Source organism: Diabrotica undecimpunctata, chromosome 1 (genome assembly GCF_040954645.1).
Source record: "Diabrotica undecimpunctata isolate CICGRU chromosome 1, icDiaUnde3, whole genome shotgun sequence".
Classification (NCBI taxonomy): domain Eukaryota; kingdom Metazoa; phylum Arthropoda; class Insecta; order Coleoptera; family Chrysomelidae; genus Diabrotica; species Diabrotica undecimpunctata.
The window spans coordinates 191378661-191402358 of NC_092803.1; the positions used below are offsets into that span (position 1 = coordinate 191378661).

Genomic DNA, 23698 nt, shown 5'->3' on the forward strand with positions numbered 1-23698 from the left:
ACACCAAAACTCAAGGTACTTTATCTGATGGGTCTTATACAGCTTCTGTGGGTTAGGAGGCGCCGACATGGTACCTATCAGGTTCCGGAAGATAGTATACGTCAAACAACAGTAGGCTACACCCTACCCAATGAAGATGGAGCCTTTGCTCAAATGTATAAGAATACATTCTTGAATACATTTGCTGTCACAAGGAAAAAGCTGGAAGTTCTTGTAAATAAAAAGAAACTTGGCAAAACTTCTTTCTCATATCGCTGTGCTATAAAATAGCACATTAAGTCAATACCCGCAATGTTGGTCATTATACGAGGGCAAAGTCCAGTAAAAAATACCTAAGCCCGAACTTAAATATTAATAGACTGATCAGAGCTTATCAAGTGCGATATCCAGATACTGAAGTAACTTATAAATTCTAAAGATCTGTTTTTAAACGTGAATTTCCAAATTTGTCTTTCGTTATTAGGCAAAATTACGAATGCATATTTTTTCCCCATTATTATAAATTAATTTTGTTTCTACTAATTTCGGAATTAAATATTCAATGCACCTAAATCTTGGTTTCTGTTTTCCAGAAACTACAAAAGAAAATCAGAGCGCAAGCCTTTGACAGAAGTTATTTTGTGCGAATCTCGTGAACTTATTAATAATGGCGTTTCTATACGTCAGACAGTAAAAGCTGTGGGATTTCATAGAGCGACACTGCGGCAAAGGTTGAAAAAAGGAAATGGTGTCCAGTCTTTAGGCAGATTTAAAGCATTTCTAACCAAGATCCGAGAAAACGAAATAGTTCAGCATTGGAAAGAACTCGACAAACGATTTTATTGAATGACGCTGAAGTCATTGTGTTTTTAATTTACTCTTATTGTGTAAAGAAACCGTATTGAGCATCCATTTTCACCTGTAAATCAGTTATTTGGTCGAGACTTCAATAGATCTTTCATGAAAACGAACCGACTATCTTTACGAGTTCCACGAAAAACAAGTATTGCTAGAACCATAGAGTGCAACTAGCTCAGTACTTTGAAATTTTGGAGAACACTATAAAAAAAAATAAGTTACATCCCAACAGTATCTATAACGTCGATCAAACAGGCATTCAGACAGTCTTAAACCATTTGCCCAAACATGTTGCCCCCGTTGGAAAGAGAGATGTCGCAAAAGCTGTAGCTGCCGAGCAAAGACAAATAATTACGACTGTTTGCTGTATGGGTGCAACTGGTAACCATGTCCTTCCATTTTTTTTATTTGCTCGAAAACGGATGAATCTTCTTCTATTCAAAGACAGGCCCACTGCCTGCGACATGGCTGTTACTGATAGTGGTTACATGAACACTCCCACGTTTATCAAGTACCTGCATTTTAAAAAACATACAAGTCCAACAGAGGAGAACCCCGTTCTTCTGATTCTAGATAATCATGTATCGCACACAAGTCTTCAAGTAGTAACATTTGCAAAAGATAATTTCATAGCAACATAGCAACCATGAGAACCAGCCACTCGATCGGGCATTTTTAAAACTATTATAAGCTTATTATAAGAGCATCGTTCACAGCTGGACCAGTTCCCATCCAGGACAGGTTCTCTCCATTTACCACGTGGCTGGTCTCTTTTCCACTGCATTTGCAGTTTCCATTCAGGATAGGTACTCTCCATTTACCACGTGGCTAGTCTCTTTTCCACAGCATTTGCAAAAACTGCTGCTGCAAATATAGCAAGACAGGGCTTTCGACCTAGAGGAATCTACCCAGTAGATAAAATTATTTTTTGGACGTAGATTTTATACCAGCGGAAGTAACAAAGTAAAAATTTAAGGTAAAGATTCACACGGTGAAGGTCATGTTTTTATCCAGTTTCAGCAAGAAGAATAAGAACTTGTTACTGATGCAATAGAGCCCCAGCCGTTATCAAAATCGGGAGCCAGAATTTTTGTACCTGGTCCTTCAAATATTGAAAAAGAAACTGTTACTGACACGAAAGAGCCCCAGTCGTTATTATTTTTTTTTTTTTTGTATAATGGCTTTGGCATAGCCAATACAATTTTTGATTTTATTACCTAAGCCTATTTATAATATAAATTTACAGGAAGTAATATGTTCGTATACACATTCAATTTTTGACATATTTACAATTTTTGATTTGAATACCTAAAACTACTTATAATTTAAATTTACAGGATGTTATGTATTCGTAGATACATTTTAATATCTGCTTATTATTTGAAAAAATAATTGTATTTAAATTGACAGGCAATGAACAATTTAGCTCAATTAGTTTTTCATACAAAATTTTGATACTTTGTTTGTACTGTCCACACTCCAATATAAAGTGCTACAGATCTCCCACTTTACCACAGGAGCAATATGGGTTATCAGTAATACCTATGCTGTGTTTGTATGCAGAAGTGAGTGCGTGGTTTGATCTTATTCTGTTTATTGTTTTTATAAATAACCTATTTGTCTCATATTTGAACCATCTCTCATTGGGTATTAGTGGTTGGCATTTTAATTTTAGGTTAATTTTACCTTTCCAAACATTATTCCCTTGCCAAAAATTAAGATAAGGACACGAACCAGGAAAAGTTTGAAGTCAACCCTACTAACATCGACACCTAAATAAAGAGCGACTTTTAGAAGAACAAGAAGAAAAGAAGGAAGCAGAAAAAGAAAAGGAGAGGAAAGTATACCTGAAGAATCAAAAGATCAAATTTTTTCAAAGATCAAAGACCTTTTTTCGAAAAGACGATATTGTTTTAAAACTTTCAAAGCCAATAAAAACTAGCTCTTTCAGATTTTCAAATTCAGTAGAATTCTCTGACGACCTCGCAACACAGTTCTCTTAGATTTTGTTTTTATTTTGTTTTGTATTTTACGTTTGGTTTTTTTCAATAAGGATTGGTTTGTTTTAAACGCCTATCATCTCTTTTATTAGAGGTTTTATACATTTTAGGTTTAGGACAAAAACGCGTACTTGCGTACTACTGCCCCATTTGTAGGGACAAGAGTACGCAAATGAAGATTTTTTAAAAACTTTTTTTTCATTTATTAGTGAGTTTATAGAACTACTGTCGATACTTAAAATAAAAAAAAAAAACAATATGTTAGCTCTTCCGTAATAACATTGGAAAATTTCTAAACTGTTATAATTTCTGAAGACGACAGGAGTTTGAAGACAACGAAACTGCGTGTTTTTGCCCCCAACTACCCTACACCTCTTCAATATAGAGATATTTAATTGTCGGTGTAATACACCAACGCACTGTATATCAAATCCATAAAAATCTCTAAAATTTATTTAAAAGATTCTAAAACAAATTTATCAAATTTTAATTTTTTTAGCTGTGGGCAAACTTTTAATTCCCCGTATCCTAGGCAGGGTGCAAGACATAAGGTCGTTTCACTGTAGCTCAATAAAAATCAGCTGACGGCGAACCGCCTGGCAACAATTTATGGTTTGTCTAGGTCACAGTGCTGTGACCTTGTCAATTACACTGATGAAACACGCCAATCTAACATTTTTTAGATCACGAAGACTCATGAAGCCACACGCAATAGGCTTAATCACAGTATCACTGTAATTGGAAATAATTACATGCTAACTGAATCATTTACATTGTAATTTCAAAAATTGGAACATGTACGTCGGAAGGATACTGGTATCGCCACCTATCGACGAAAGTCCTAAATAGAACTATCGAATTAAACAGTTTTCCACAATTTCCAATTCTTAAATAACATCAAAAATAAATTTGTAATTATAAATATTTTTTTGTAAGTACGTTACATATAACAAACAAAAACAAATTAATTTTTCAAATAAAAATAAATGTTTATAAAAAAGAAAATACTGTATTATTGATTTTCTTAATATCCAGTTCTACAGCTTTGACGATTCGCTTGCAGGTGGCGCTGATTTAGAGGTAATTATTTTAAAATAGAATTTAAAAAGTTTTTTTTCCAATTATCGTAAAAAATGGATAAATTCCCTTTAGTTTTTAAAAGGATAAAATTGATGGGTGAAAAGGACATGATTAGATAGATTTACCAAAGGTTGGAAGTGTTAAATCTCACAAAATATTGAGAAATGTTTTAATCATTCCTGAATTAATAATAAGGCTTAAAATACTTATTTAAACAAATGGATCAGCACAATAATTAAAATGGTGGAGACAGCTCTTGAAGAAAAAGGTTTAAAATTTACAAAAACACAGTAAGTATCTGGAATCTTAACTAAAAGATGGAGTTGTAGTTGAAGTTAAGAGTTGAAGTACAAAAATAAGCTGATAACTTTAGATAGTGAAATAAATGATTTAGAAAAGTGTCTTTTTATTTCTATATTTCGCTTCTCGTCCAGAATGTGTTTAATATGCTATTGATTGTTTAAAATTATGTTTAAATTTATTTTTAAAATGGAAATTTTTTAAACTTACTTGTTTATTGCGCTAAATTTTTATTTTTAGGGTTAAAAATGTAACTGATTGACGACGAACAAATATTTTGTTAAAATTCATTGAGTATTTTCCAAATTTATTCATCAATTTATGCTGGGCTCATGAATAAATTTGTAAGCACTTGACATATCTGTGTCAACGCCCAAATTGGAAATATTAGGGTGTTTATTTATAGATTGTAATTTAAAAACTGCAGTTGTGATAAATATTTAATTTATATTAACCTAAATAAATCCCAATTTAATTTTTTTAATTATTTTATATTTGACGTTTCGACTTCCAATTCGAAAATTGTTCTCAGAGTCAAAATTAAACAAAGTATTTTGTTTGGTTACTTGGAAATATAAGAATTTTTTTAATAGTTAAATTGTATCCGCCAAAATTATAACGACAATTCAAATAGGGTAAGAGCACCAGTTATTGGCCTCTTAAGGAGAGCACGTCGATATATCTATGAAATGTTTTGTCACTGTGGCCTATTGTAACTATTTTTAACACCATGGAATTTTATTATTATTTCTACATATTGCAAAATTTTATTACGTTAATATTTCATGTGTGAAAATATTTTATATGTGTTCTTTTGTAAACGTGCAAATGAACCAGTTATTGGCCACCCTGTTCCAGTTATTGACACCATATGTGTTAGTGATTGGCCATCCTCTTTTAAAGAGATATTTTACCAAATAATTCGTAAGTTAAAATAGATAGATAGGTAGGTGTTTGACTAAGCAAGGATTTTGTGATGAGTGTGGACACAAAAAAAACTCATGTCAAAGTAAACTTTTATTTTTTATTTTGGCAAGATTCGCAAACATATACTTGATCTGTGTCGCCATATAATCTTGTTATGCAAATTACATGATATGTTCTAAGACACATTTGGCATCTAATGCCTTCTTTACACTCTGTAATATTTAGTACACATAGATAACACGCACCTTTAGTAACTTTTTGGTTTTTAAAATGTGATGGAATGTTTGATACCAAGTTTTTAATTTTAAAACGCGGAAGAACGTTTGATACCAAGTTTCGATTTTCAAAGTGTGAAGGAATATTTGATAATAAATTATCAGATAGAATTGTAATTTTTGTTGAGGACTGATCTGTATTATCATCAAATCATTTCCGTTTGGTTACAATTTGTTTCTCAGGGCTTGGAGATTTAGTGTGGGCGAGAAATATTTGCGGAGTTAATCTCAAATTCACTTCTGGTGTAGGTGAATGACAGAGCTTGATGATTTTGTGTGAGAATGAGATTCTGGTATAGGAACTTTGACAAATTCAGGTAGTGGTGGCTCAAAAACCTCAATATTGTTACTTCTATTTTCCTAGTTTAGAGGAGAAAACACTTTCAATGCTTTTTTTATCTTTTTTTGATATTTTTCAATAGGAATGTGAACTTTTACACCTTTTTTTAATTTTGTTGAGGTCATTTCTATGGGTTGTCTACTTTTCTCTTCAGACTTAAAAGTTTTAGATAATTTTTTGGGATTTTTATTATTCGAGCTTTTTATTTTCTTTTGATTTTCCCTAATACTCTGTTTTACTTTTCTTTCAAGTTTCCTCTGTTTCTTTTTACGCTCCTCTTCTAATTTTTTCCATTTTTTCTTTTTCTATTTTTCTTCTATCTGATGAAATTAGAACAAATGGAAGCTTTTGAGTTTACTTGTTTCCTTTTCGTGCTGGAGTAGTTATCTGGCCATATTAAGTAAGTCGCAATAGATTTATTTGTAGCATTTACAGATATATTTTCAGAAATGTTTAGGGATTTCTCGAGTTTTTTGGTTTTTTTGATCTTCTTTAACCGTTTTCGTCAAACTTGATTCAGCTTGATTTGTATATTCTTGTATTCTTTGCATGTTGAAAATTTCATTCTCAGGTACCATCAAGGTTTCGTTCTTGATTTCAGGAATGTTTACAATTTAGTATCATCGTATAAATTTCATTTATATCGAAAATTACTTCACTTGTGTCTAAAAATTTTACTTCTTCGTCTAAAATATTTTCTTGTTCGTCGTTTGTAGAAATTTCTACCGAGGATTTTTCTGTAAATGCTGAAAAGATTTGTTTCAATATTTGGTAATCATCAGATTGAGTTTTGCAATTATTTTGACGTAGCTCTTTAATTTTGTCATTGCCAACTATTTCACAAAATTTTTTATAAGAAATTGTTGTATTTGGATCAATAAGTGTTGGTAAATCATTGTGCTCATCCAAATTATCTTCAGTTTCAAATTCTTTTCCAAGACATTTTGAATAGTCAAGAGCAGAAGAATTCCAAGGAAATATACCGCATGCCCTAAACCCACTTCTGATAACATCTGGATTTAACCTATCTATAGCAGATTTTAAAACAGGGGCAAACTGTACTTTCGTTAACACTTTTTGGGGGTTGTCTCTCCTAAACTGAAGCACAGCTTTGTTCCAAAAAGTTTTTAGCGGCTTAAATGCAACCACATTCGCTGGTTGCGATAATCTCGTGGCATTAGGATATAAAGCTACTAAAATAATTTTTAAATCTGTACAAAGTTGACTTGTCTGTACAGTTAAATGGGTTTTATGCCCATCAACAAAAAGTATCACCGGACGTGTAATATTATTTCGATCTAAATAAGGGTTAAATATATTTTCAATATATTCATAAAAGTTTTTGTTGTCCATCCAACCATTTTCAGTTAAATCAATACCCCACGAATTCGGCAAAGCACTTAGTATATCATTTGGCAATCTTTTATGGGGATAAATTATCATAGGAGGTAAAATATTGCCTATTGCAGAAAATGTGAACATAACTGTTAAGTTAACCTTTGGGTTATGTTCAATTTCATAGACGTTTCTGGAACCCTTCATAGCCAAAACCTTTTTATTTTTGGGACATAGATAAAAACATGTCTCGTCACCATTAAAGATTCTTGTTGGGTCTTGAAGAATGTCTGAAAGTCCTTTTTTATTTAGATAAGATTTTATGTTGTCAAACCATTTGGTAATATCCCTTTGGTTAATGTTTGAACTTGCTGATGTCACTCCCTCTGAAGTCCTTAGCGAAATGTTGGGATTGCGCTTAAGAAATGCTGATAGCCATGTTCTACTTGGTCTATTTTCAACAAATGGATTAACTCTAGGGTTACTCTCTAAAAATGATTTAACGAAGTCCTTAATGTCGTCAACACGAACAGGAAATCCTCTATTTTGACAATGAAAAATCCAGAGTTTCAGTTGTTCCTCTTCATCCTTCGAAAGAAATGTATCTGGTTCATGGGTTATCTTGTAATGAAATTTTTCACTTTTCCGGTAACTTATAGTGGCTCTGGGAATATTAAAAATTCTTAAGGCTTCCTGCTCACTCATACCATTTTTAATTAACTCTAACGCTTTTTTAACATCGTCTTCGGAATACTTTTTTTTATAATTGTTTTCAGTTTTAGATCGTTTTGGCATATTTTCTAAAACAATTTATAATAATTAGTTATTGGCCACATATAAAACACTAGTTATTAACATATGTCAATCACTAGATTCTTACAAAATCTAATGTTTCAGTTATTGGCCATCTAGGCCAATAACTGATACATTGATAATTTCATGCATTAGTAGTTGGCCACCTTAAAATTTACGTTATTTGTATAAATAACGTTATATTCGTTATATAGTTTGGAACAGGACATACACTATATTCTCACAAAAACATAAAATATAAAGTAGAAAGTAAATTGCGGTATATAGTACTTACCGACCAACACACGTTTCTATAGGTAAATAACAAAATTTCGGTTGCAAACTAGCGGCACAGAACAGTGTCTCATTCAACAGCGAATACTGACTAAAATTTAATGGATACCTTGAAACTAGATGTGTCATACTCTAGAAGACATGTTGCCAAACTTAAAAAAAGTAGTTATAATTAACAAAATACCAACATTTTCCTAATTCTAATCAAAACATAGTAGTAGGCCAATAACTAGCACATGGCCAACAACTGGTGCATTTACCCTATATGATATACATTTAAAAGCAAAAGAACTAAAAATGGCATTGTCAGTATTTTTGATGGAAATATTTGATTTGATTACATGTGTGACTTACAAACAAATGTCAGAAATCTACTGATGTCATGTGAGTGGTGTTTAAAAATACAGTCGAACCCGCTTATTGGAATAGCCTTTGTGCCAAGAAAAAATATTCCTCTAACCGGGATATTCTAATAACCGATCATTGGTGGCTAGCAGAAATAAGTAAAGCGAATAGGTATACATAACTATATATGAGCCATGTCATATCAACATTAACCCTCCATCACTCGCACCTCAAAAAATTACGCCATCATTCGCGTGTTAGATTTTATCTAACATATGTGTATAGGTCAAATAAATGAGTCATTATTATTAAGTTTATTGGCTATTAACTGACAAAAAACGATAAACTTATATTTAAAAAAAAAACTATAAAATACTAGGTAAACTAAAGAAATATATACATTACCCTAGAACAGAACAAATAAGGGGATTTATTCAAAAAAAAAAAATGTACGCATTACGCATAAAATTAGATTTCTTCCTCTTCTAGGCAGTAGTGGCAAGTAAAATTTGTTAAACCAGTGTGCTCTTTACATTTCGGCAACTTACAGTTAGTACAATAATGTTGGGTAAACCTGTTCTTCCTTACAGGACAAAAAGAACATCTTGGTTTTATATTTGGAGTTGCCCTTTGAGAAACTCATGGCTTTTCTTCGGTTATATTTCGGATTCTGAGTCTCAACTGAAAAGGCAGATTTGGGATATTGGAACGTCGTTGAAGATGGGACCTTAAAAGCTCCGCAATGTAGCTTCTTCGAGATGTTACAATATTAGTGTTATTGTTGTAAATTATTTGGCTGTTTATAGTTGAAATATTTAGTAGGCTGCAAAAAACAGTAAACGGCCAGCGATTGCTAAATCGAGTCACCGAGTATTCTGCCTTCATTTTATCAACAACATCCACTCCGCGTTTTGTGAGGTTGTAATCAGTAATAATCTCTGGCTTCATGGTATGCTCTTTGGTGTTTTCATCAATGAAACCATCGCTGTGTAGTGTTGAATGTAGTAGTACATTCTTATTTTTTTTGACACATATGATACAAGTACACACTTGTTTCCATCGCCACCATATGCAAACATGCTACTACATAATGGTCTTCCTGTTACGTTTGTCAACTCAGGGGGAATTTGTTGTTTGTTTTTACGCAAAGTACCTATCGTTGTCAAGCAATGATCGTTCAATAAAGAGTTGGCTAAGGGTACAGATGAAAAGTAATTATCCGTAGTTACATTTCGACCGGTTCCACTTATGGGTCGTATAAGTTTTTTTACTACACTAGATGCATCGTTGGGTAGTTGATATGGTCCTTCGTTTTCCTCATTTTCTACGGGTGAATATGGTTTCTGCCTCTTTGAAAAACTTGCACTTTATAAAACAATTTTTTAAGCGATTTTCCGAAATATTATGCCAATTTTTGTTCATCATGAATAGCAGAGAGAACTGAAATTTTTCTTGCCTTGTCATTAGAACTAACTAAAGAAGTCGTTTTATAAAAATCCATATTTGCAATAAATTTTTCATGGTTGAGAATAAGTGAAGCTGTATTTCCGGGCAAGAATTGAAATGTTATATTATTCAACCTCATGTCAGGTTTATGGGTAGAGCAGTTATCAACAAATAACAGAACGTTTCTGTGTTTTCTGTCATTTTCTTGTCGAAATCAATTCATTCTTTATCATTCTCAATCAAGCCATTCTTTAAACAGGATGTGAATTCTGTCCAAAATTACCAATCCTGACCTGATTAATTTTGAAATATCCCCGATAAAAAGAATAACAGAATACCTTGAAATACAGTAAAAAAATAATTAAAGTTTTAATCAAACCATAGCATAACCTTAAAATACGAACACTTTTAGTAAATATCTTAATACTTTGATATTGTTATCTTACAAATTCATGAACAAATTTACTTTTAAATAAAATTTTTAAATCCATATCCCCTTAATATTTTCTTAATTTTAAATTCTAAGTTGGTATTAAACAGCAACCCCAAGCGGTCATTTTGGAAACATGCTTAGCTGACTAGAAACGAGTGGTTAGCGCGCATTCTGGTTTCAATTTTGGGCAAAAGAAGTTCGGTTGACTAAAAAAAGGAGGCGGCAAGAGCTGTGCTAAATTTATTTTAAGAAAAGCATTTTTTTTTGGGAAGAAGATGGAAAAGTTTTAGTTTGTTTTTTAGTGTATACCATTTGATTTATAGCCACTCTTAGGCGGTAAGTGGATTTAATTATCAATAAAAAATTTAAAAACCATCAGCCATTTTGGTTCCTACTATATTGTCATGTTCCCTTTGATAGTCGATATATCTATCTGTAATTTTTCACATCATTTCATTAAGAAATATTCTACGTCTAAATCGAAATTTACAATAAGATAAAATCATGTCAAATTTCTATTTTCCTTTCTTTAAAAAAAAAAACAAATATATATCTATTAAGAGTATCTATAAAAATATTCTGTCTCATTCCGTTCTTTTATATTCTAAAATACATCCATAGCATGTTTTCGTTAAAATTATCTATTTAATCAATCCATTTTACTTAAAATATTGTCAAACCATGCGAAGGTCACAATATTTACAAAATCATTAAAGCTTTTTGCTTTCATACAAGCTTCCCAGTAACTTTTTATAATATCTTTCAAGGTTACTAAACCTTGTGTTTTTCCCTACATTTTATTAAGAGTAAGAAGGAACTCTAACACAAATCTTCTTTTTAGCCTACTTAAGAAGTTAATTCCAGAATCAAGAATTCTTTATTTTTGTTGGGGTTTGTAATAAAAAAGGAATTGAGTTGTTCCCTACTGGGTTTGCACCTTTGCCGTCACCCTTAGCTGTTCCATCAGAGGTCCAGATCTCATATAAGACTTCCCGGACAACTTCAGAGAACCAGCCGGAAACACCTCCCTCATTCAGAGTGTGGAACACTGCTAATTTGTATTAAGTTTTATTTATCAATTTTAATAATCTTTGTATAATATTTTTGGTTTAACTTTAAATCTTACTATTTCAACTAATAATAAATACCCGTCATTTTTTTTTAAATAATTCTAAATAACATTTAAGGACTAATTGTCAACTACAGGTTGAGGTTTTAAATCCTCCCTTTCAACTCTGTTGTAAGGTTTTATCTGTACACATTTATTGAGAGAGTCCTTTATTGATATTTTATTATTATATATTTAAACTTTGGACATCTATCCCGTCAGGATAGTGTCCTTATTACTTTTTTAGGACATTTATTTGAAAGACGAAGTACAGAGTTACATCTCTAGTAGACAAGTAAATTACCTTTTTAGGTCGATACATTAAAATTTTTCTTATATTTTATTATTTGTAAATTAAGATCATCAAGGATCAATTGTGTAGACCCAGGGAATTTTTTTTAGCATATAAGTAACTAGGTTAACTGTACATAATTGGTGGTGGGTAGCTATAAAGAATTAGACTGTATATATTTGGATAGATATTAAATTTGTGGTGAAGACTAAATATTTCAATTAATGCCTGTTTTCCTTTTTATTTCAGCAAACAGCTTTATAAGATACCTTGGAAGGTATAGGTTAATACTTTCCTGGCGCCCAATCACATCTTAGAGCAACTTTCATAGTTTATCACTTTCATTTACATTTTTTTTTATTACTTTGTCATTCATTTTACGGTCTCTGCAGGGCATGCAAATTGGCCGAATCCTCTTTTGAGTGTCAAGTAGTCACTCTCCGGCACATTCTGTTAGCCAGCTTTAATTTATTTGTTTTTTGTTACATTGGCGTCCAACGCCCCCCATTCATACTTATTTTGTTACAATTCTTATTGGTTGTGTTAATGTAAACAAACTGTGTGGATAATATTATTAATAGTGTTAATTTAGACTTAAAACTCTGATATTGTTCCTTGTTCATTATGCTTTCTGTTTAATTTTGTAGGTAATTACATTTTTGTTTATTTAAACAAAAAACAATTCATTTTAAGGCCGGTTTCGTAATCATCTTAAGTTGGCTTAAAATTAATTTTATTTATATATTAAATTAATTATTTATATGGATAACGATAGTGAACGATATTGATTGTTTAAACAATGCTTTTTAATTTATTTTTCTGATTTCTAGTAAAAACCAAGATTACAGGGAGACACAGCTGCCGTATTATAAGGGATGATATATTTTAAAGAGACATTATCCTATGGGGAAATATAAGCTTTTATTCTATAAAGGCAGTACAGAAAGGTGTACAGAAAACAAAAAGGCTAACGCAGCAGTTTAAAATTCTAAATGAATCTGCGGCTTAGTCTAGAATATGCTGGTATCTGATCGACCTATGGTGGAGCAGTACGGCAAGAGATAAGGGCTTGCGGCTTGGTGATACTCCTCCATAGATCCCTACCGGAAGGGCGTGTGCCGCCTAAATACCGGGTATATATATATATATATATATATATATATATATATATATATTCTATAAAGGCTATACGGTCTAAACGACAATCTTATATCTACCTATCTATCTATCAGGGTGGTCCTTAAGTAATTAAGAAACAGTAGATTCTACACTCTAAAATATTACGTGCTTTTATAAAATGTTGATATTAAGAAAGATACAGGGTGTTAAAGTGCAAAATTAAAATTTTATTTTTCGCTATAAGTTTCATGTTTGTAAACATTTATGTATAAAAATTTACAACAGGGTACTTTTAAATATAAGAAACTATAATTCTATACACACTTTGACGTAACTGATAGAGGGCGCCACTTATGCCACATATGTGGTATAAATTTGCACTTAACTTTTTTGCTCTTTAAGATACTTGTATTTGGGATAAAAAATATTAAAGATACATTATTTTAACAAAGAAAGGTATACTTGTTAATAACATCAAAACTCAATAGTTTTCGAGATAATCGCGTTTTAAAAATCAGCTGCATAATTCTGATCTAAGGCAATTACTCCAGGCAACGAAGAGAAAATAGACAAAAACATTAATACTTCTGAATTTTGGTATAAAATACCTTTAACTAAAGTTAATAGTTAACGAAATATTAAATAAAATAAATTAATCAGCAGGATAATTAATAATAGGATTTGACAAAATAACAGAATAATAGGATTTTACATCAAACATTTTATGTTTTATGTTAAATTAAAGTCATAATCAAAACATTTTGTTTACAAACCAAATTAAGAAATAGTTAAACTAAATAACACAACTTTTTGTCAAAGTAAGTGTTCGATATGTCCACCATTTTCTTTAACTCATTTGTCAATATATTCTATAAAAGATCGTCTCATTAAATAGCATCATTGGTTCTAAAGAAACTGCTGCAGTATTTATTTCTTCCCATAGTTGGTTGCGAATGTTTATGGGATTCTTATAGACACGTTGTTTTATTGCGCCCCATACACCAAAATCAAGCGGATTAAATTCGGGGCTACGTGGTGGCTATAATGTATAATGGATGAATATATCGATGACATTACTTATTTATATGATTAAGTTACAGCTTACGAGTAATTATAATTACATCTCGAACAAATGGACTATTATGATTTTCTAACGAACTTATATTATGCCGAACTAAATTGCCTGTGTATTTACTATATTTACAACAATATCGGTTATTAGGACAACGATGGTTTTTGTAAAAATGCTGAGTCTGTCAGGTTAGATTTGTAGCAAAAGTATTATGAAACAGGACACATATGTGTTATTCAATACCTGTGCTCACATTGCCAAGGAATATGACTACCGCGACCATTCCAACGTTCAGAAAAGTTGTATTTAAGTAGGTTCTAACTGTCTTCTCTCTAGAATGTGGTTATGTACCATCTTGCATAAACCACATATTTTGGGTTTTTAGTATTTTACGATAGAGAAAAAGTAATACAACGCCATTATAGAAACTTAAAAAGCGATAGCAAGGGGAAATTGTAAACATGATGACGGCCAACGTCTGAATACGGACACGGCACCTAAAGAAGAAGATGAAATATATTTTCTTCAATAAGACATTTAGCACATATAACAAAGCATTTTGTGATGTTACATTATCATCTTTGAGTTGTTTTAATAAGAATAAACTATGAATTATGCTTATCTACAGGTATTCAGTGCTTAACCGCACAAATATCAAACTAAGAATTATTCTGCATATTGTGCAGTATTGTGAAAAATAATGTATCTTTAATATTTTTTAACACAAATAGAGCTAACTTAAAGAACAAAAAAGTTAAGCGCAAATTTATGCCACACATGTGGCATATGTGGCGCCCTCTATTAGTTACATTAAAGTTAGTATAAAATTATAATTTAGCCTAGTCAAAAGCATCCAACTGTAAATTTTTGTCCAAAAATATTTACAAACGTAAAAGTTATAGCGAAAAATAAAATTTTAAATTTCCACTTTAACACCCTGTATCCTTCTTAAGATCAACAATATATTAAAGCAAGTTGGCTTAAATCGTAATATTTTAAAGTGAAGAATCTACGGTTTCTGTTTGTACAATTACTTAAGGACCACCCTGTATATTTCATAGGAGTGACATCGATCGGTATGTTTGGGGATCTGGGTTTTTTCATAATAATTTGTTTATTGTAAATTACTATTTATTTTTAAAACACAATTTATTGTAATTATCGGCAGAGAAAAATGTATTAGGAAATACAAGGATTTCCAAATTACCGTCACGTAACTGAGGGTGCTTATTTTTGACAAAGCGTATCTTGGAAAAGAACACACTCTATTTATAGCTGCTATCCTATACTCGATATCATATTTTGTTATTATTACGCTGTGCCGATATCCATAATCACCATCGGATGCTAACAATCGGAGCTAGCTGTATCCAGGATTTTAACGATATAGTACATTTTGATCCCTCCTCTTTTGTACGAATATGAGACCAGTAGTCAATCGTTGACTTACTAAATTCATTTCATCACCAACGTAGGAAGAGTACGTATGTCAGAAGTTCTTAAAAAAGATGTATAACTCAACAAAAACTCCATAATTATAAGCAGAACTTCAAAACAAATTAGTCTGCAGGCTATTCTAATAAAAAATAGCAAACTTATTCTGCAATAGCGCAAATTGTCAGATTTTAAATCCGATATTTAGGTAGGCTCTACGTTAAATACACCGTATTTTATGTTTCTTACTTAATTAGATCTTTGAAAATATTACTTACTTGGGGATGATGGAAGAACTCATATTTTCTAAACTCTTTTCTAAATCTAAATTTAAATCGAGCATGACACGAAAACATTTTCATGTCTTTGTAAGCTGCTAATACGTATTCGTGGTCTTCTAACATTCTTTCTGAAAAAGAAAAATATCCATTACTAAAAAAATATTAATACTGGAAATGATTTACATCTATATATAGTTAGAACTTGTCCATTAGGAGGAAATTAGTGAATTCGTAATGGTAAAAATAAAACTGATTAAAAAATTCCCCACTGTCTTTTTATTTGTATTTCCAAATATATAATATATTAATTGGAATACGCAGATTGTTGTTGTTAGGTATCGTTACATCAATTAGTGTTGTTTATCTAGTTAATACGAGGCATGTTTTTTAAGTAAGTACCGTTTTGCGATTCCGCCGCCGTAGCGCTACGGTCGGCGTTCCGCGCATGAGCTGGTTACCTACATCTCTTGTCTACGCACTGACGCCATTACAGTCTGATTCTTCATTGTTTACTTGTTTACTCCAGTATTTAAGATGCCTCCAACAATCGTGAGTCACGCTGATTGTGAAGTACGGGCTGTTGTACGATTTCTTAGGGCTAAAGGCGTAAAACCGATCGATATTCATCGTGAGATCGTTGAAGTTTACGGACAAAATATTATGAGTGATGGAATGGTAAGGAAATGGGTGAGAGCATTTAAAGATGGCCGCACAAATGTGCATGATGAAGAACGGAGTGGGCGTCCTTTGGTCGTTAATGAAAATTTGGTGCAGAAAGTGGACGAAAAGGTGAGAGAAAACAGACGCTTTACAATTTCATCATTGTCCGACTGCTTTCCTCACTATTCTCGTAGTGTTTTGTATCACATCGTTACCGAGAACTTGAATTACCGGAAATTGTGTTCACGTTGGGTTCCAAAAATGTTGACGGATTTGCACAAAACCCAACGTTTAGGCAGTGCATTGACTTTCCTTGAGCGGTACCACAGTGAAGGTGAAGATTTTTTAGACCAAATTGTTACTGGTGACGAAACGTGGGTGGCCTACGTCATACCAGAATCGAAACAACAATCCATGGAATGGCGACATTCATCATCACCCAAAAGAGTGAAGTTTAAACAAACAATTTCTGCCCGGAAAATCATGTGCACAGTTTTTTAGGACAGAAAAGGAGTATTGCTAGTGGAGTTTCTGCCTCGTAATGAGACAATCAATGCAGCGTCTTATTGTGAGACATTGAAAAATCTACGTCGTGCAATCCAGAACAAAAGACGTGCCAAGTTTAAGGGTAATTGTAAGGGTATCGTTTTGCTGCATGACAATGCCCGTCCACATGTGGCTAATCAGACCAAAGATCTCATCAAATCATTTAAATGGGAAACTCTAGATCATCCTCCATACAGCCCTGATCTGGCGCGCAGCGACTACCATTTGTTCCAGCACTTGAAGAAACAGCTGGGCGGTCAGCGTCTTCAAGACGATAACAAAGTCAAAACATTTGTGACGCAGTGGTTAACAAGTCAGGCGACATAATTTTATCAGGAGGGTATTCAAAAACTGGTGCCACGTTATGACAAGTGCCTCAATATTCACGGAAATTATGTAGAAAAGTAGATTAAGGTACAGGCTTTCATGTAAAAATAAAATTATTGCCATATCTTTGCACGTCTTTTTTTAATTCCAAAACGGTACTTACTTAAAAAACACTCCTCGTATATTAACTACTATAAGATCTGGTATATTATGTGCTACTGTGAGCTGAGTGCGATATCAGTATGGCTTGTAGTTTTCATTCTTAAACATGCTCTGAGGGACGCTATCTATCTCTTGATAAAGGATCTTTTCGACTGAGTCATGCCGTTCCTTATATTTAGTTGCAGCAAATGCCTTTCAGTGCCCGGTAAGATGTTAGATGGTTTCTTGGGATTGACATATGCTATTCTTGTTAATTGGCACTCCCATATTTCTACCTTTGCGCTTCCACAGTTTTAGAGCTTGTTCTAGATAAATTTTAAATAATGTCGGGGAGAGACAGCAGCCCTGCTTAAGGCCTTTATTCATTTGGAATCCATTTGACAGATTATTTCCAACCTTTACCTTTGAGTTAGCATTAGCGTACAGTTCCTTCGTCGCATTTATTAAATTCATGCTTATGTTTGTTTTATGTTTGTTAACGCTTCCCATAATTTATAATGTGGTACGCTATCATAAGCCTTTGTAATGCAAAACAAATGGTCAACAGTAGATCTACCTGCCCTAAATTCTGCCTATTCCTTAGCCTTTAAGTCGTTATATTCGCTTTCTATTCTATTTTTAATTACTTTTCCGTATTTTCTACTGATCGAGTTTGTCACGGCAATGCCTCTGTAATTGTCACATTCATCCCTTCTGCCTTTTTTGTGTATAGTGGATATGAATAATGTCTTCCACTCCTCTGGGGTTGTCATTCCATTAATGCAGTTTTGGAACAGTTTGGCTAAACTTGTATATAGTTTGGTTGTACCGTGTTTAATTAACTCTGCAGGTATGTTACCCGGACCCGGTGCTTTGTTATTTTTTAGAGATCTACATACATGAAATGAAACTATCTTACCGATTTATCTACATACATCTTTAAAAATACAACAGTATTTTTAATGCTAAAACCTGAATCAGTGAAGTTCAGTAGCTAAGTGGGTTCATCGCCTGTCAGAACCACAGTGGACTCAACAACTCACCTGGGAAAAGGCCCCGGCTAATTGCGATATCTTCAGCTTCTATATTGTTTTCACCAGGTATTTGAAGGTAAAATTTTAGTCTTCCACTCCGTCATTGTATACTTTAAAAAGGTCACTTAAGTTATTATCATCGACTTTATATTAATGCAGTCTTCCTAAGCAGTCGCTTTTCCCAGGGAGCGGTTCTGTTATTAGCCCTTTCAGATATTAGTACCTCCTCGTGTTCTGATCTTCATGCCCATAACATTAGCAATTACTGATGCTGCACAGTAAATCAGCATATGCAAATATTCCAATATATGGGATATTATTATTATTACTATACGTACAGGAAACACACTCTTTCTGACACTTACTATGACTTTAATTTGTACTCAATATTTTATAAAAGCTGAATAGTCAATAGATGTTGTAATCGGATAACAATGAAACAAGAAAACTAGTATCCTTATCATACTTATTGTGATAATCTAAATAGATAAATCTACAATAAACCAAGACAAGATTATGAGACAGTAATTGATAACTGCCTTTCACCTTTCCTTGAACGCATTAACTCTATGAAACTTGTGAAACTTATTTCTATTCCTTGCATTTTTATAATAAACATTTGTAGATATGATCTTAATAATACAATAGATATAAGTAGATTCTGTCGAAAGTTGCTAAACGTGATAACAAGGTGATTAAATAAGATAAAATTAGTAAATCAGATTTTACTTTAGACATTATTGTAGTAACTTGGAATATTTAAGCAATATTCTTCCCTAATTGGTTGAAAAAATTTACGAGCAAATTAACGAAGAGGTCACCGAGCAATAACAGTCCCCAAAACGAGGATATGCTTAAAATGATACGTGAACTTTTGGCGAAAAATGATGATATAAATGAGAAAACTTCGTAAAGAACTAAAAAAGACACTAGATTGTGTGAGAAAATTGAAACAGAACTAGAGAAGGACTTGGTGAGGCAAATAAGAGAATCTAACAGCTGGAGAAAGACAAAAGAAAGAAAAAGCCTTAAATATAAAAACTAATGATGAGAGAGATACTGCAGATAAACTGGAGCAATTTATGAAAACAAATCTTCATTTTAACAATAAATTGAAAGAAGATAGAAAAATAGGCGACAAAATGTTTCTCGCTGAATTGGAAAACATGACAGACAAAGTGAGTGTGCTGAAAAGCAGAAGCAAACTCAAAACTATAATAGGACAGAGCATCTATATAGACTCGGACATGACAACAATGTAAAGGGGAATACAGACTGCAATTAGAAAAATATCAAGGAAAGAAAGAGAAAAGGGAAGGAAGACACAAACACGGTATCTGAAACTGAAAACTGATGGAAAGGAATTAAAGTGGAATAAAGATAAAGAAATTTTGGAAGACACAGGAAATGCATCTAATAGAAATAACCCAAAAAACTAAAAGAAGCGCCGCAGTTAAAGACGAAAAAAGCAAAAAATAAGAACACGACTATGGAAATTAGAGGGGCAAGTGTAAACAAAAAAGATAATGATAGAGACGAGCAAACAAAAAAAAGATTGAAAATTAAGGAAAAACCAACTAAAAATAGCAACGTGGAATGTTAGAAGTATTTATGAAGAGGGAAGGCTGAAAAACTTAATAGGCATCTTGAATCAATACCAACTGAACTTTCTTGGTCTTCAAGAAACAAAACTTAAGACAACCGGAATATAAGAAGTTGATAAAGCAATCTTGTTTATTAATGGTGGGGCAAATATATTGCTGGGCACGGGGTTATTAATAAAGGAAAGTCTCAAGGGAAGTGTAGTAGACTTTAAACCAATCTCAGAAAGGATCTGCTGTTTAAGTGTGAGAGGAAAGTACCGTAAAATATCTATAGTCAACGTACATGCATCGAGCGAAGATAAAGACACCGATATAAAAATAGATTTTTACTAACAATCAGAAGACTTTTAAACGACCTACCGAAGTAGGATCTAAAAGTAGTAAGAGGCGACTTTAACGCAAAAATCAGAAGAGAAAAACCAGTTAAAACGGAATATAACACAAAGATTGGAAAACACAATTCCAAACGAAGATACTAATCAAAAATGCACACAAATAGAGAATATAATAATGGAAGCGACAGAAAAGACATTAGGAAAACGGAACAAAGCAAAAAGTAAAGATTGGTTTCATATAGAATGTGAAAGGGATTTAGAAGCCAGAAGAAAAGCTAAAATACAAATGAATATACTAAACACAACAGAAAGCAAAACGGACCTGCAGAAGAAAAAAAAAACGAGAATACTGGGAAATGAAGTTACAAGACATGGAAAATCATATGATAAACAAAGAGGTTAAGAATTTTTACCAAGAAGTTAAAGTCAATAAAGCTACAGGTCCCGAAAACGCATGCTGCTGCAGAAGTAAAGAAGACACGCTAATAGGTGACTTACCAAAAAAACTAGAGAGGTGGGCAGAATACTTTGAGGAACAGTTGAACCCAGAGGAAGATACCAATAAAGTACAATCACAAACCGAACCGGAGCAAAGCAATAATGAGGCCGAAATAAACGAACCCTCGGATCAGGAGATAAAGGAAATAATAAAGCAGCTGAATAATAACAATAGTCCAGGAGACAACGATATAACAGCAGAAATATTCAAGGAAGGTGGACAGCTATTCTTTAAACTAATCTAATAAAATAAATTTGGAAAAATGGGAAGTTACCACAAGCCTGAAGAAATGCATCCATATGTCCGAATCACAAAAAGGGAGATAAAAACCTATGCCAAAATTATAGAGGAATTGCTTTATTGTAATGTAGCATATTATAAGATATTGGCTTTATTAACAAAAAACCGACTAACAAAATATGACTTTGAAATAATAGGTGAATATCAGGGAGGATTTAGACGAGGAAGGTCTACAATTGATCAGATTTTTACGATGGGACAAATATTGCATAGCAGCTACGAACAAAATCTAGGTTTGCACATTCTGTTTATAGACTTAAAGCAGGAATACGACTCAATCGACAGAAAAACTATACGAGGCAATGGATCTGTTAAAAATACCTACCAAACCTATTAAGTTAGTTGAAATGACCTTGAAGAAACATTAAATAAAGTGATCCTGAAAGGAAGGTTATCAGAGACTTTCACGTTAAGGTAGGGATTAAAACAAGGACATTGTCCACAACTTTATGTAACCTTATCCTAGACGCTATCCTACGACAAAGTGACAAAATACTTTGAAATGACTGCAAAGAAAATGGAGCCCGAAGATAATCTAAGAATAAGTAGCGGAAGTAGAGAATATTGTTTCGAAAAAGTGGATCAATTCGAATACCTTGGAGTAAGGATTACAAATAGAGCCGAAGAAGATACTGAAATAGAAAAAAGAATTAATAGAGGAAGTAAAGCTGTATAAACACTAAACAGAATTATCAAATCTAAGTTATTATTCGGGAATACGAAAATCAGGATTTACAAAACGCTTATACAACTTTCGGCTATGTATGACAACGAAACTTAGGTGTTAAGTCAGAAAAATACACACAAAAATGGAACGATGGAAAAGAAAGATATTACGCAAGATGTATGGAGATGCAAAGGATAATGACGGTGTATGGAGAAAAGAACACATAAGGAAATAATGAAGCTCTACGGCCAACAAAACATCAAACAAGAAGTAAAAGCACAAAGAGCACGTTGGACGGTATACGTTTATAGGATGTCCACAAACAGACATGCAAAAAAAGTATTAACAGAAGAAGCGGGTGGAAAGCACAGACGAGAAAGACCAAAAAAGAAGTGGTTTGAATGAAGAGGTTAAAACTGATGTAAAAAACTGTGAATACCGAACTGTTCTCATAGATTAAAAAAGTCAATGGGACCTAGGTCTGAAAAACTATTATTCTGAAGCTACAGCCCTCTGAAGTAATTAATTCAGGTGCTCAGTGTACGTCAAGCGCACTTATTCATAGTCAAGTGAACGAAAATATTGATTTATGAAAGAACTTCTTCTTCTTAAGGTGCCGTGCATTTCTGCGTAGGCGTCCACGGTACATCGTCTTGTCAGGTGAGATGTTAAATAGCCAGGATTAAATAATTCTGTTTTTAGCAGCATTGCGAAGCATTTCATAGCTGTGGATTCCTGTCCATTGTCAAATATTGCGCAGCCATGACATTTTTTTACGTCCCAGGCCTCTCCTACCCTCTATCTTCCCTTCGAGTATCAGTTGCTGAAAAGTATATCTTTCTCCTCGTAATATGTGTCCCAAGTATGCAGTCTTCTTACTTTTTACACAACTAAAAAGTTCCCTATCCTGTAAGCCCGCTCTTCTGAGTACTTTCTCATTTTTGACCCTGTCCGTCCATGATATTCTAAGCATTCGACGCAGGTACCACATTTCAAACACTTCAATTGTGTTAATGGAACTGGCCTTTAACGTCCATGCTTCCATTCCGTACAAGAGAACAGGCCCCACGTAACACTTAAGCATCTTGTATCCGAGGTTGAAGTCCAATTTGCGATCAGTCAGAAACTTACGAAGCCTCAAAAAAGCATTTCTGGCTTGTTCAGCAAACCCTCGTTCAGCAAACAACCCAAGTATTTAAATTGCCTGACCTGTTCGATTTCTTCTCCAGAGACATATATCTTTGCGTTGGGGTAATCATTTCTAATTATAATCATTGTTTTTGTCTTCTTGATATTTATTTTCAAACCCCGAGCTTCACTTGCAAGAGTTTGATCATTTAAAAGGCATTGAAGATCTTCAATGTTATCTGTCACTATGGCTGTATCATCGGCATACCTGATGTTATTAATAAATATGCCGTTAACTTTAATACCCTTATTAGAGTCTGCCACTGCTTCTGCGAAGGCTTTTTCTACGTATAAATTGAACAGCATTGGAGACAGTATACAACTTTGCCTTACTCCTTTTTTAATGGAGAAATCTTCTGTTTCGTTGAAATTTTGATGACGTACTGTTGCTGTCTGGTTCCAATACAGGTTGGCGATAATTCTTATATCCTTGTCGTCCAATCCCAACTCTTGTAGGTATTTTATCATCAATTCGTGTTTTACATTATCGAATGTTTTTTCATAATCGATGAAATAGACAAAAATATCCATGAAAGAACAGACACATATTATTTCTTCATTCATATTTACACGCTGAATATGAATCAGTGGTCAAAAGTAAATGCATCGTATTTTAGCCTTCAGAAAACCGCCAAAAAGTCTTCGAAAAACTGAAGAACAGCGATAAAAAATGTGCTTATGAAAAAC

At 33.0% G+C, this 23698-nt stretch overlaps 1 protein-coding gene across 3 annotated transcripts in view; it reads right to left on the reverse strand.

Moving 5' to 3' along the window:
* Nucleotides 1-23698, reverse strand: part of LOC140432788 (growth factor receptor-bound protein 14-like) — a 945246-nt gene that overhangs the window by 696960 nt on the left and 224588 nt on the right. For all 3 annotated transcript variants that reach the window (XM_072520900.1, XM_072520899.1, XM_072520898.1), the window contains exon 4: nt 15708-15838. In XM_072520900.1, the coding sequence (XP_072377001.1) occupies nt 15708-15838 (131 nt within the window). The remainder of the gene's footprint in view (nt 1-15707; nt 15839-23698) is intronic.